The sequence below is a fragment of the Bombina bombina genome, chromosome 5 (genome assembly GCF_027579735.1).
Source record: "Bombina bombina isolate aBomBom1 chromosome 5, aBomBom1.pri, whole genome shotgun sequence".
NCBI classification, from domain to species: domain Eukaryota; kingdom Metazoa; phylum Chordata; class Amphibia; order Anura; family Bombinatoridae; genus Bombina; species Bombina bombina.
Window position 1 is genome coordinate 328,010,919 of NC_069503.1, and position 15,792 is coordinate 328,026,710.

Consider the following 15,792-nt stretch of genomic DNA (forward strand, 5'->3'; position numbering starts at 1 on the left):
TATGAATCTGGCCTTTGCTAGTTGAGGCCAAGCCCTGAGAGTATTGAATATCGCTCTCAGTTCCAGAATGTTTATCGGGAGAAGAGACTCTTCCCGAGACCATAGACCCTGAGATTTCAGGGAGTCCCAGACCGCGCCCCAGCTGACTAGACCCACTCTGGTCTGCGGAAGCTCATTCCCTGGGACAGGTGATCCTGGGTTAGCCACCAACGGAGTGAGTCTCTGGTATTCTGATCTACTTGAATCACTGGAGACAAGTCTGTATAGTCCCCATTCCACTGTTTCAGCATGCACAGTTGTAATGGTCTTAGATGAATTCGCGCAAAAGGAACTATGTCCATTGCTGCAACCATCAACCCTACTACTTCCATGCACTGAGCTATGGAAGGTCGTGGAACAGAGTGAAGAACTTGACAAGCGTTTAGAAGTTTTGACTTTCTGACATCTGTCAGGAAAATCTTCATTTCTAAAGAATCTATTATTGTCCCCAAGAAAGGAACTCTTGTCGACGGAGATAGGGAACTTTTTTCTATGTTCACCTTCCACCCGTGAGATCTGAGAAAGGCCAGAACGATGTCTGTGTGAGCCTTTGCCTTTGAAAGAGACGACGCTTGTATCAGAATGTCGTCCAAGTAAGGTGCCACTGCAATGCCCCTTGGTCTTAGAACTGCTAGAAGGGACCCGAGTACCTTTGTGAAAATCCTTGGAGCAGTGGCTAGCCCGAATGGGAGAGCCACAAACTGGTAATGTTTGTCCAGAAAGGCAAACCTTAAGAACTGATGATGATCTTTGTGGATAGGAATATGTAGATACGCATCCTTTAGATCCACGGTAGTCATAAATTGACCCTCCTGGATTGTAGGTATAATCGTTCGAATAGTTTCCATTTTGAACGATGGCACTCTGAGAAATTTGTTTAGAATCTTTAAATCCAGAATTGGTCTGAAAGTTCCCTCTTTTTTGGGAACTACAAACAGATTTGAGTAAAACTCCATTCCTTGTTCCACAGTTGGAACTGTGTGTATCACTCCCATTTTTAACAGGTCTTCTACACAATGTAAGAATGCCTGTCTCTTTATTTGGTTTGAAGATAAGTGAGACATGTGGAACCTTCCCCTTGGGGGTAGTTCCTTGAATTCCAGAAGATAACCCTGAGAAACTATTTCTAGTGCCCAGGGATCCTGAACATCTCTTGCCCAAGCCTGAGCGAAGAGAGAGAGTCTGCCCCCTACTAGATCCGGTCCCGGATCGGGGGCTACTCCTTCATGCTGTTTTGGTAGCAGCAGCAGGCTTCTTGGCCTGCTTACCCTTGTTCCAGCCTTGCATCGGTTTCCAAGCTGGTTTGGTTTGCGAAGCATTACCCTCTTGTCTAGAGGCTGCAGAGTTGGAGGCCGGTCCGTTCCTGAAATTGCGAAAGGAACGAAAATTAGACTTATTCTTGGCCTTGAAAGGCCTATCTTGTGGGAGGGCGTGGCCCTTACCCCCAGTGATGTCTGAGATAATCTCTTTTAATTCTGGCCCAAAAAGGGTTTTACCCTTGAAAGGGATATTAAGCAATTTTGTCTTGGAAGATACATCCGCTGACCAAGACTTTAGCCAGAGCGCTCTGCGCGCCACAATTGCAAACCCTGAATTTTTCGCCGCTAATCTAGCTAACTGCAAAGCGGCATCTAAAATAAAGGAATTAGCTAACTTAAGTGCGTGAATTCTGTCCATAACCTCCTCATACGGAGTCTCTCTACTGAACGACTTTTCTAGTTCCTCGAACCAGAACCACGCTGCTGTAGTGACAGGAATAATGCACGAAATAGGTTGCAGGAGGTAACCTTGCTGTACAAAAATCTTTTTAAGCAAACCCTCCAATTTTTTATCCATAGGATCTTTGAAAGCACAATTATCCTCGATAGGAATAGTAGTGCGCTTGGCTAGTGTAGAAACTGCCCCCTCGACCTTAGGAACTGTCTGCCATAAGTCCTTTCTGGGGTCGACCATAGGAAATAATTTCTTAAATATAGTGGGGGGACAAAAGGTATGCCAGGCTTCTCCCACTCCTTATTCACTATGTCCGCCACCCGCTTGGGTATAGGAAAAGCGTCGGGGTGCACCGGAACCTCTAGGAACTTGTCCATCTTGCACAATTTTTCTGGAATGACCAGGTTGTCACAATCATCCAGAGTAGATAGCACCTCCTTAAGCAGTGCGCGGAGATGCTCTAATTTAAATTTAAATGTCACAACATCAGGTTCTGCCTGTTGAGAAATTCTACCTGAATCAGAAATTTCCCCATCTGACAAAACCTCCCTCATGGCCACTTCAGATTGGTGTGAGGGTATGACAGAGCAATTATCATCAGCGCCCTCCTGCTCTACAGTGTTTAAAACAGAGCAATCGCGCTTTCTCTGAAATGCAGGCATTTTGGATAAAATATTTGCTATGGAGTTATCCATTACTGCCGTCAATTGTTGCATAGTAACAAGCATTGGCGCGCTAGAAGTACTAGGGGTCTCCTGCGTGGGCAAAACTGGTGTAGACACAGAAGGAGATGATGTAGAACTATGTCTACTCCCTTCATCTGAGGAATCATCTTGGGCAACTTTACTATCTGTGGCAGTACTTTCCTTACTTTGTTTGGACGCTATGGCACAATTATCACACAATTTTGAAGGGGGAGACACATTGGCTTCCATACATACAGAACATAGTTTATCTGAAGGCACAGACATGTTAAACAGGCTTAAACTTGTCAATAAAGTACAAAAACCGTTTTAAAACAAAACCGTTACTGTCTCTTTAAATTTTAAACAGGGCACACTTTTTTACTGAATATGTGAAAAACTATGAAGGAATTGTTCAATTTTAACCAAATTTTCACCACAGTGTCTTAAAGCATTCAAAGCATTGCACCCCAAATTTCAGACCTTTAACCCTTAAAATGAGGAAACCGGAGCCATTTTCAGTTTTAACCCCTCTACAGTCCCAGCTACAGCCTTTGCTGCGACTTTACCAAACCCAGGGGGGTATACGATACCAAATGAAGCCTTCTAGGAACCTTTTCAACTAGTTCCAGACCCACACACATGCAGCTGCATGTCCTGCTCTCAAAAGTAACTGCGCAGTAATGGCGCGAAAATGAGGCTCTGCCTACTACAGAGAAGGCCCTTCCTGACTGGGAAGGTGTCTAAACCAGTGCCTGACGTAACAAAACGTTCCCCAAAGTTATAAAGTGTGAATTTCAACATCAAGCTGTATAAAATGCCCAAATAAAGCAATCGATCTAGCCCATAAAAGTGTCTACCAGTTTTATAGCCCATATTAAGCCATTTATTCTGTTTGAGACTAAGAAAATGGCTTACCGGTCCCCATAAGGGGAAATGACAGCCTTCCAGCATTACACAGTCTTGTTAGAAATATGGCTAGTCATACCTTAAGCAGAAAAGTCTGCCAACTGTTCCCCCCAACTGAAGTTATCTCATCTCAACAGTCCTATGTGGGAACAGAAACCGATTTTAGTTACTGCTGCTAAAATCATACTCCTCTCACAAACAGAACTCTTCATCCTTTTCTGTTTCAGAGTAAATAGTACATACCAGCACTATTTTAAAATAACAAACTCTTGATAGTAGAATAAAAAAACTACAACTAAACACCACATACTCTTCACCATCTCCGTGGAGATGCTGCTTGTTCAGCGGCAAAGAGAATGACTGGGGTGGGCGGAGCCTAGGAGGGACTATATGGACAGCTTTTGCTGTGCTCTTTGCCATTTCCTGTTGGGGAAGAGAATATTCCCACAAGTTATGGATGACGCCGTGGACCGGACACACCAATGTTGGAGAAAAATGTATTGAAATTTTCTTTATTCTCTAGAAAACTAAAAATAACATTAAAAACATTTCATATAAGTTAAATTAAACACTACAAGAAAATAAAAGTTGGTAGTATGTAAAATGTAAGCATGATGGATCACAAATTTTAGGATGCAACTGCCACCAGATATTGTTTTTAGGTTTTTCTTTTGCTAATCTAAGTCCTCCATATATTATCAGTACAATAACTCAAGTAAAGTGGCTTTCATTATTGTTGGTAAAATTGCTAGCCAGCGAGCACAAATTTCCTGTATTGTCCTACTTTGACGTTGCCATGGGAACAATGCACACCAGACATCATGAATGCAAGTCTCGCAATATGATTGCTCTATACAATATCTTAATAGACCTCACAACCCAATATGCGCTCTATTATAAAACACCATGGCAAAATGGTGCTAGGGCAACAGAATACCCAGTAAGGTACTCACACCACAAAATATTACCCTTGGTGCAGCATCAGACCTGGGCACATCAGTCCTGGAGAAGATAAGGTCCAGCCCAGTTAGGAGAAATATTAGTAGAAGATGGAGGGTTATAAGTGGTAACGTTAGCCCTGGGAAAAACCTCGACAACAAATAATTGGTAATGTGAAAGAGGTAGCAGTCTAAAAAGTAATATTACTTTATAATATTAGTTTAGATGCAGCATTATATATATTTTAATATAGTTTTTTTCTTTAGTATTTGTTTGTACATCATATAGAACTTGATTAAATTAGTGCTAAAGACTTGTATAAGGTGTTTTGTATATTATATATCTCAATATTTGGAGCAGTGTTTGTAAAGGATATTAAAGCAATTTTAATATATCCATTGTTTTTATTATCTGATAAACAGTTTAAACTGTAAATTGGTAACAAAATGCCCACTGTTTTGCTGTCTGTAGGGACAAAACCCATGAAAAGTCTATAGAGTACGTTTTTCTCTTATCAGCTCTGCTGTGACCAATCAATGACAGATAATATATAATTGAGCTCCTGCACTGATCAACTACTCTGTATGTTACTGGATCAGTGATAAATCCTATAGCATGCTGTGCACTCCAGCCTTATAACTCCATGTTATGGGGGGGTTATTTATTTTTTTTATTGCCAATTTAATTGTGTATACAACATAATGTGTGCATTATTATTTATTTAGCTACTTTCCTAAAAAGGATAAAACCTGTAAGACAATCTCTAATTTATTTCACTTGGGAAATATCTTGCTTTTCACATATATTTGTAGAGAAAAAGAAGAAAAACAAACCTTCAACTGAAAATCCCTTTGTTGCAAGGAAATGTAAAATGTTGGTTGAAAGCCTAGCATCTAAGATGAACACCTAAAAGCTATAAAATTATATATATATATATATATATATATATATATATACGCACACACACACACAGTACTGTGCAAATGTTTTAAGCAGGTGTTAAAAAATGCAGTAAAGTAACAATGCTGTAACAAATAGAAATGTTCATTGTTTATTTTCTTTTTTATCAATTATTAAAATACAAAGGCCCAGATTACGAGTTTTGCGTTAGAGGCTGTGCGGTGCTAACGAGCAGTTTTGTCTCACCGCTCACTTACCTGCAGCGCTGGTATTACGAGTTTTCAGAAACCCGTCGTTAAAAGACAAGAAGTGACCGTTGAGCAAAATTTTGCTCATTACCGCACTCCAATACCAGCGCTGCTTAAGTCAGCGGTGAGCTGGTGTAACGTGCTCGTGCACGATTTCCCCATAGGAATCAACGGGGAGAGCCGGCTGAAAAAAAGTCTAACACCTGCAAAAAAGCAGCGTAAAACTCAGTAACGCAGCCCCATCTATGGGGAAACTCATTTTATGTCTACACCTAACACCCTAACATGAACCCTGAGTCTAAACACCCCTAATCTTACACTTATTAACCCCTAATCTGCCGCCCCGACACCTACATTATATTATTAACCCCTAATCTGCCGCTCCGGACACCGCCGCCACCTACATTATATTTATTAACCCCTAATCTGCCGCCCCCAATGTCGCTGCAACCTACCTACACTTATTAACCCCTAATCTGCTGCCCCCAACGTAGCCACCACTATAATAAACATATTAACCCCTAAACCGCCGCATTCCAGCCTCGCAAACATAAGTTAAATATTATTAACCCCTAATCTGCCGTCCCTAACATCGCCGCCACCTACCTACATTTATTAAGCCCTAATCTGCCGCCCCCAACGTCGCCGCCACTATATTAAAGTTATTAACCCCTAAACCTGAGTCTAACCCTAACACACACTAACTTAAATATAATTAAAATAAATATTACTATCATTAACTAAATTATTCCTATTTAAAACTAAATACTTACCCGTAAAATAAACCCTAAACTAGCTACAATATAACTAATAGTTTCATCGTATCTAGTTTAGGGTTTATTTTTATTTTACAGGCAAGTTTGTATTTATTTTAAACTAGGTAGAATAGTTACTAGTTATTAACTATTCAATAACTACCTAGCTAAAATAAATACAAAAGTATGTGTAAAATAAAACCTAACCTAAGTTACAATTACACCTAACACTACAATTAAATAAATTGACTAAATTAAATACAATTAAATAAATTACATACAATTAGCTAAATTAAATTAACTAAAGTACAAAAAAAAAACCCAACTAAATTACAGAAAAGAAAAAAAAGAAATTTAAACTAATTACACCTAATCTAATAGCCCTATTAAAATAAAAAAGCCCCCCCAAAATAAAAAACCCTAGCCTAAACTACCAATAGCCCTTAAAGGGCCTTTTGCGGGGCATTGCCCTAAAGTAATCAGCTCTTTTACCTGTAAAAAAAAATACAAACCCCCCCCCAACAGTAAAACCCACCACCCACACAACCAACCCCCTAAATAAAAACCTAACTAAAAAAACCTAAGCTCCCCATTGCCCTGAAAAGGGCATTTGGATGGGCATTGCCCTTAAAAGGGCAGTTAGCTCTTTTGCAGCCCAAACCCTAATCTAAAAAATAAAACCCACCCAATACACCCTTAAAAAAAACCTAACACTAACCCCCTGAAGATCGACTTACCGGGATGCGTCTTCATCCAAGCCGGGCGAAGTGGTCCTCCAGACGGGCAGAAGTCTTCATGCAGACGGCATCTTCTATCTTCATCCATATGGCGCGGGTCCATCTTCAAGACATCCGACGCTGAGCATCCTCTTCTGGCGATGACTAACACAGAATGAAGGTACCTTTAAGTGACGTCATCCAAGATGGAGTCCCTTAGATTCCGATTGGCTGATAGAATTCTATCAGCCAATCAGAATTGAGGTAGAAAAAATCCTATTGGCTGATGCAATCAGCCAATAGGATTGAACTTCAATCCTATTGGACCAGCCAATAGGATTGAACTTCAATCCTATTGGCTGATTGCATCAGCCAATAGAATTTTTTCTACCTCAATTCCGAAAGACTGAGTGAATTCTATCAGCCAATCTGAATCTAAGGGACGCCATCTTGGATGACATCACTTAAAGGTACCTTCATTCTGTGCTAGTCGTCGGGTGAAGATGGACCTGCTCCACATGGATGAAGATAGAAGATGCCGTCTGGATGAAGACTTCTGCCCGTCTGGAGGACCACTTCTGCCCGCCTTGGATGAAGACTTCTGCCCGTCTGGAGGGCCACTTCGCCCGGTTTGGATGAAGACGTCTCCCGGTAAGTCGTTCTTCAGGGGGTTAGTGTTAGGTTTTTTTAAGGGTGTATTGGGTAAGTTTTATTTTTAAGTGTAAGTGGTGGGGATACCTTTAAGAAATCACCCAGCTACTTTTGATTAGTTAATTGGTCTGGGGCTATATTAGCCAGGGCTGAGTTTCTAAACATTGTGTCTATGAGTAAGGCTAAGATGTACAGCCGAAACGCGTAAGACAGTAGCTGGGTCTTTCTGTTTTTAAAGTCTTTTAAGCTCATGTAAGTCTTAATAAAGTATGTGTTTTTTCCTATGTCTGGAGGCTGGCCGGAGTCTTTTTTCTGTTTTTGCTAAGTTTTATTTTTAGGTTAGGAACTTTGGGCGGCAAAAGAGCTAACTGCCCTTTTAAGGGCAATGCCCATCCAAATGCCCTTTTTAGGGCAATGGGGAGCTTAGGTTTTTTTAGTTAGGGTTTTATTTGGGGGGTTGGTTGTGTAGGTGGTGGGGGGGTTGTTTGTATTTTTTTTTTTCAGGTAAAAGAGCTGATTACTTTGGGGCAATGCCCCGCAAAAGGCCCTTTTAAGGGCTATTAGTAGTTTAGTTTAGGCTAGGTTTTTTTTTTTATTTTAATAGGGCTATTAGATTAGGTGTAATTAGTTTAAATATCTGTAATTTGTATATTATTTTCTGTAATTTAGTGTTTGTTTTTTGTACTTTAGCTAATTATTTGTAATTTATTTAATTGTATTTAATTTAGTTAATTTATTTAATTATAGTGTAGTGTTAGGTGTAATTGTAACTTAGGTTAGGTTTTATTTTACAGGTACTTTTGTATTTATTTTAGCTAGGTAGTTATTAAATAGTTAATAAATAGTTAATAACTATTCTACCTAGTTAAAATAAATATAAACTTGCCTGTAAAATAAAAATAAACCCTAAAATAGCTACAATGTAATTATTAGTAATATTGTAGCTAGCTTAGGGTTTATTTTACAGGTAAGTATTTAATTTTAAATAGGAATAATTTAGTTAATGATAGGAATTTTTAGTTAGATTTCTTTTAATAATATTTAAGTTAGGGGGTGTTGGGGTTAATAACTTTAATATAGTGGTGGCGACGTTGGGCAGCAGATTAGGGGTTAATAATATTTAACTAGTGTTTGAGAGGCGGGAGTGCGGCAGTTTAGGGGTTAATATATTCATTATAGTGGCGGCGATGTCCGGTTCAGCAGATTAAGGGTTAAAAATTTTCTTTTAGTGTTTGCGATGTGGGAGGGCCTCGGTTTAGGGGTTAATAGGTAGTTTATGGGTGTTTGTTTACTTTTTAGCACCTTAGTTAAGAGTTTTATGCTACGGCTTTGTAGTGTAAAACTCTTAATCTACTGACTTTAAAATGCGGTACCAGTCTTGACAGGAGAGGGTCTACCAATCACTTTTTGGCAGACTCGTAATACCGGCGCTATGCAAGTCCCATTGAAAAAAAAGAGGATACGCATTTTACGTAAGTGGATTTGCGATATTGCCAAGTCTGGCCAAAAAAGTGAGCGGTAGACCTGTACCTGCAAGACTCGTAATACCAGCGGGCGTTAAAAAGCAGCGTTAGGACCGGCTAACGCTGCTTTTTAAGCTTACCGCAAAACTCGTAATCTAGGCGAAAGTGAGTGACGAAAAATCTAAATCAAATCAATATTTGGTGTGACTGCCCTTTGCCTTTAAAACAGCAACAATTCTTCTTGGTACTCTTGCACAAAGTCATGATTAAACAATTATACCAAAACTTATCATCAATTTAATATGTAGGTTAAAACACAATCGTTGAAACAGAAACAGCTGTGTAGAAGGAAAAAAATTGGGTGAGGAACAACCAAACTTGCGCAGACTTTTTTTTTTTTTTTTTTTTTTTTTTTTTAAGCAATGCGGCAGGTAAATTGTTCCAAACATCTGGGAGAACTCACCACAGTTCTTCTGTGGATTTAGGCTGCCTTAGTTGCTTCTGACTCATCAGTCCAGGGCACCTTACAATTTTCGGCACCCCACTTCCTATGTTTTCATGCATACTTCAGTCTCTTGGCCTCCATGTCAGAGGTATAGCTGTTTGGCTGCAAGTCTTCCATGAATACCATTTCTTACCAGACTTCTCTGGACAGTAGACGGGTGTACCAGGGTCCCACTGGTTTCTGCCAATTAAAAGCTGACACTGCTGGAAATTTCTCTGATTGTGAAGGGAAGTAAGCATGATGTGTCTCATCTGCTGCACGATTTCCTTTGCCGACCATTGCGCCTACAGTGCTCAACATTGCCTGTTTCTTTGTGCTTCTTCAGAAGAACTTGGACAGCACATCTGGAAACCCCTGTCTGCCTTGACATTTCTGCCACCTTGCTGGTGCAGTATAACAAACTACCTTGTATCCTGTTGCTGTGCTCAGTCTTGCCAATTGGTGTGTAACTATTGACATTAAACTGTCTTTCAGCAACCTCACCTTGTTAACAGAGTTTGGTTGTTCCTCACCTAATTTTATTCCTTCTACACAGCTGTTTCTATTTCAACGATTGTGTTTTAACCTACATATTAAAATTGATGATAATTTTTGGTATAATTGTTTATTCATGGCTTCAAAATTGTGCGCGTGTGTATATGTATGTATGTATGTATATGTCGGCAGTACAAGATAAGGATCGTGTGTTCCCAGGTTTCCCGACAGCAATCTCAGCAATGGCAGCGGGTGAGATGGCAGCGCGTGAGCTCTGAGTTTTTTTCTATCCATTTCTATGCCAGCACTGATTGCAGTGCTGGACTAATTTGGGCTGTGGCAGTAAAGAGAGGATGGAGCGTCCTCTGCTGTGTCATCAAGTGATATTGACTGGAGCGTCTTATCAGTGAATTAGTGCTGGGCCTACCTAAGCCATACGCTTATTATACCTTGCTGCTAGATTGTAAAAGGGCTTTGATTTGTCACCTCCCGAGCTCTCTTTTTTTAAAAGTGCAATTGTATAATTATGTTTGTTTGCACACTGTCAATTTTTGCACTGTGGGATTTGAGCTATTCAAATGGTGTAGCGATTTGATACATTTTAACTTAATTCTGATTTTTATATATATTAGAAAAAAAAATCCCATAATAGTGTTGCATTCCCTTTCTTATAAAGGTGCTGGATTTTTTGTACCATTAAAAAAAAAGATACTAAACCCAATTTTTTTTCTTTTATGATTCAGATAGAGCATGCAATTTTAAGTAAATTTCTAATTTACTCCTATTAATTTTTCTGCATTCTCTTGTTTTTTTGAAAAGCAGGAATGAAATCTTAGGAGCCGGACCATTTTAGGTTCAGCACCTGGGTATTGCTTGCTGATTGGTGGCTAAATGTAGCCACCAATCAGCATGCGCTATCCAGGGTGCTGAACCTAAAATGGGCTGACTCTTAAAGGGACACTCAGGTCAAATTTAATTTTCATGATTCAGATACAGCATGTAATTTTAAACAACTTTCCAATTTACTTCCATTAAAAAAAAAATGTGAACAGTCTTTTATATTTAATCTTTTTTAGTCACCAGCTACTACTGAGCATGTGCAAGAATTCACAGACTAAGTATATGCATTTGTGATTGGCTGATTGCTATCACATGGTACAGGGGGAGTGGAAATATACATTACTGTAATTTGTTAGAAAATAATCTACTACTCATTTGAAATTCAGAGTAAATGCTATTGTATTATCTTGTTATCTTGCATTTGTTGATTTTGCAAATCTACTGTGTTTACTGGTCCTTTAAGCTTTCATTTCTGCTTTTTCAAATAAAGATGCCAAGAGAACGAAGAAAAATTGATAATAGGAGTAAATTAGAAAGTTGCTTAGAATCGCATGCTCTATCTGAATCATAAAAGAAAAACTTTGGGTTTAGTGTCCGTTTAATCTAACTTATGTGTTTTAGAGGTATAGCTTTTAAAGGTGCCATATTAGTCTTCATTTTTGTCTAGAATAAATTAATCAAATGTATTCTCCTACAACTAAGTATTTATTCATAAAACATGTTTAATTTAATAAACTGAGATAGCTCTAATTGTGAAAATGGTTTATTGCACAATGTCAATCTGTGCAAAATGCTTATTGAGAATACTGGAATATAGGCCTAAACCTTCAAAACAGTAAACAGTAGCTCTATAACGTGTCATTTAAATAAATTCATTTTTATTGGATTTATTACTTACTTACCTTTAAGTACCGCCCACCGGGAGTTTTAAATAAATGCATATTACACTGGTGGATTCTTGTGAAAACATAGTAACTTACCTCATCCAAGCAGTTGACACGGACATCCTTGCTACCTAAAAATCTTCTTACGTCCTGAACATTCCCTAGATAGAATAACAACATTTAAATAATGGTTTGGTGCCAAAAAAAGTTAAACAGTGTGAACATTAATAAAGCCCAGAGATTAACCCCTTAACGACCAATGATGAAATTATTCTGTCATGGAACAAATAAGCAAATTGAATCTGTGTCCTTAAGGGGTTAATAATATGCCATATTTTCGCTGGAAGCAGAATAATATAATTTTGTTCTCCATCTTTGCAAATTCTCAGTTTAGGTTTTTTTTTTTGGGGGGGGGGGGGGTTCAATCAAAACTAACCACAGAATCCAAAAGCAGTTATCCTATTCTTTATTGCAAGTAAGATCAATACAGTTATATGTATGTGGGGTCTGCATTTGTCATTTTTTTCACAGTGCTAAAATGCCACTTGTCATTTGAAGGAGCATATAACATTTTAATTTGTATGTTATTTATTTTACCAACAGAAACAACTAGTTGTGTTTAGAACTAAAAACCTTATTGTGATTTTCTATAAATGGTTTTACCTCCAAACCCCAATCTATCCAGCAGTATTAAAATTATTATTATTATTATTATTATTTTTAAACAGACAACCCCCCCATTATTTTATTCCACTCTCCTTTCTCATCTTATTACACACACTAAATGTAATGTCTTGATGTGATCTCAGGGGCTAAAAGTACTGTAATGTAGCTGCCATTGCTACCTTTTGGAGTTCCAATGGTTGTATATCACAGGTCACTAGGTAGATAAACTAGTGGTTATAAGAACTAACAATTTAACGCATGAAAATATTTTGCAAAATTACTGAGTTGAGCTCATCTCTGCCAACACAGGTTACAATATCTTTAATTTAGAAGAGATTAGTCGCAATGCAATCTGAGTATGCTACCTTCCCAATTATTACATACAGGGAGCTTAATTGCTTTCTGCTGAGCCTTGTTAAACTCAGCAAAGATTATCTCTTTAATTATGTCTAGTGTGGCTTACTGATGAGCACAGATTTCATATCCATTGCATAATGGTTGATACCTTGCCTTTAACATGGTTGTTTATGTCAGATACCCATATGTTCTATACAGCTATGTTTATCTAATTGAAGAGACAATGCACACAGGCAAGAGGTCTCTCCCTCCTGTAGTGGTTGATTTCTGCTGCTGCTTCTGGTTTCAATAGCTTTTCTATAACCGACACTTCACTGAAAGTGACAGGAGGCATAAGGATGGACCATTTTGCACCAACCAACTATTTATCAGTGAGATTGTACTGAAGCAACTGCTTTAATTGAGGCATAATTACTTTATATAAACAATTGCTCTTTTTCATTTTATTTTAAAACAAATTCCCTTTTCCTTTGTGTTTAAGGCCCAGGCTAAGTGGTTACACAAATTAAATGTGCACATTTCCACCACAGATAAGGTCATGACTTGTAAATCTATCAGGATCAGTACAGGTATATATGCTCAAAACACCAGTCATATCCTAATCTGGAAAAATGTGATAAAGGAATATAAAATAAAAATAGAAAAATAAAAAATATTCTGAATTTTTTTTTTTTTTTTTTAAAGAAAAGACAGCATTCCAGAGGAGCTACTGTTGAAAATGTGCTGGCCCTGCCCTTTTGTACCTTTAAATACACCCCAGATACTTTATAGCCGATTAGCGTACCCTGGTATATTACACATATAGGGGAGAAAGGGGGGTTATAACTTATTAACCAAATATTACTGACACTCATTATTGATATGATAGAGCTTAATTGATACTATTGTAATATGTATTATAACGTTTCTACATTTTGCTCAGTTTACATTTTTGGGGTTCACAGATACATTACCTATGTTTATCACTTTGAAAAAAAAAGTCAGTTTAATTAAAATGGTCTTTAATTTCTTGCTAAAGATAAAAATGCTTATAATTCTCTAGAAACACAAAACCAATATAGCAATTGCCTAAGGTCAAGTACCACTTGCAAAACACAAACACGGATAGCTACTGGCATCAAAAGAGCTGAATGTTACTTCCTGCCTTATTTGCACAACTTTTACCCACATTGGAGGTAAACTGCTCATGAAGCTACTTTTGTCAACTGATAACATCAAGATTTAGATCATAATAATAGATCACTATTCATCCAGCGATGCAAATCTAGCAATAGGGCCACACATGAACCCAATCTGGCAAAGACTACGAGGGTGACAGGCCTTTAATATTGTTACAAACAGTATTGGTTTAATCCAAAAACGAATGCATAAGTAAAACAGGGCTTCACCCTCTCCTGTTTATAAAATGCATTGGTTATGTGTACGGATGGCATTGGGTCTGGCACACCCACCCTTTGAGATCACATTGATAAGCTCCTTCTCCTCATCAGTCAGGTCTCCTATTCTGGGTGCCATGCTGTCAGTTTCCGGGTCCAATTAACCGATACCAAATCCTGCACGATATGAATGTATCCAGCACTGTACGCTAAAGCACGTAATGTCAGTGTACATATAACACACATACTTCAGCGACCATGTCAACTGCTGGCAGCATCTGCTTCCAATAGTCTGCTTGCTCGCTCGCGTGTACCACTTGTCCTCTGAATATGGGGGACAACACTATCTACTTATCATATGAATATACACCTTTAGATAAATTATCATTGCATCTGATAAACACCAGTACTCCGAACAGCGTATATATGGCCATTTAATCAGACACACTGAGGTTCGTTACTAAACTTAACCCCTCTCATGACTGGAGTTGGTTGCGCCCGTAGAGCTGAACGCACTGCTGCTGCTTGGCTGTGGGAGTAAGTCCTGTAGGCTGCCCTTCAACCAGTGTCCTATTGTTTAAACAGCGGAGCTAGAGCCAGCAACAATTAGGGTAAGTGCAAAGACTGTGTACTGACTATAGGCAGGAGCTGACACCTGTCAAACTTCATCCCTAATAACACATGTATTATAGGTGGCACCTGAGACTGTGCAAAAGATACTAACCATTGCACATAAAATAAAGACACCCAGCCATGCGTGCACTAAAGCATTTACTGTACTACACATACTATTCATTTATATAAAAGAAAACATAGACAAAGACATACGTGCAGTGAAATCTTCTGCAGGTATAAAATTACTAACAGGTATAATGATAGTTATAGCAACTCATACCCCGAAGCATTTCAATTATTTATAAAATAATACAAATTTAACACACACAAAAACAAAGCCACACAGTGAAACATAAACTACACACAGGATACAAAACATCTAATGTACAGATAATAAAATGTTGTTTGCTACAATCACATGTGCACTGAGATTTTTTATTAAATAGCGGAAAAAAATCAAATCGATACATTGTTTTTATTAATACTACTAAAAACAGTAGAATAATGATAATAATAATAATGCAGAAATCAATAATAAGCAATATAGCCACACATATGCCTATAATTTAATGTTTATTTAGAAATCAAGATTTTTAAGCATCATATTGATGAAATAATGTAGCACAGTTGTGGAATTACTCCTATATCACTCTTGTGCTTGGTAGAAGGCATAATGTATTTTTAACGGATTATATTATAATACTGATTAGATTAATGGAATTGAAGAGCATTATTTTTGTAACTTTTTTTTTTTTTTACTTGTGCTTGTTTATGTATTTTGTTTGTTATGCTGACAAATAACTTCCATTTATAATCATGATATGGCAATTTTTAAGTACACAAAGTATCTGACTGCAAGTGCTATAAATAAATCAAAACATTATACAGTATTGGTTTTGAAACTAACTAGTTCAGTCACCTAGAAATGATCTCTATACAATGAATGGTGCAAGCATGACATAGAAATACATCAATGAAAATGTTTTTGACTGAAATACAGTACTTTATTGCTGTAACATTAATAGGTTACATAGGATGCAATGGAACCGATAGTTACCG

The 15,792-nt window shown here is 38.0% G+C and overlaps 2 protein-coding genes across 4 annotated transcripts in view; one reads left to right on the forward strand and one right to left on the reverse strand.

The window, feature by feature from the left end:
* Positions 1 to 14,412, reverse strand: part of ANKMY2 (ankyrin repeat and MYND domain containing 2) — a 188,091-nt gene extending 173,679 nt beyond the window's left edge. Inside the window, exons 1-2 of one of the 2 annotated variants that reach the window (XM_053714121.1) lie at positions 14,194 to 14,412; positions 11,816 to 11,880 (exon numbers count right to left, since the gene is read on the reverse strand). In XM_053714121.1, the coding sequence (XP_053570096.1) occupies positions 11,816 to 11,880; positions 14,194 to 14,257 (129 nt within the window). In that variant the 5' untranslated portion in view covers positions 14,258 to 14,412. The remainder of the gene's footprint in view (positions 1 to 11,815; positions 11,881 to 14,193) is intronic. The other variant, XM_053714120.1, reaches the window with a different exon arrangement.
* A 141-nt stretch (positions 14,413 to 14,553) lies between these two features.
* The window catches only part of BZW2 (basic leucine zipper and W2 domains 2), a 341,412-nt gene continuing 340,173 nt past the window's right edge, over positions 14,554 to 15,792 (forward strand). For both annotated transcript variants that reach the window (XM_053714118.1, XM_053714119.1), the window contains exon 1: positions 14,554 to 14,729. The gene's annotated coding sequence lies outside the window, so the exon portion shown is untranslated. The remainder of the gene's footprint in view (positions 14,730 to 15,792) is intronic.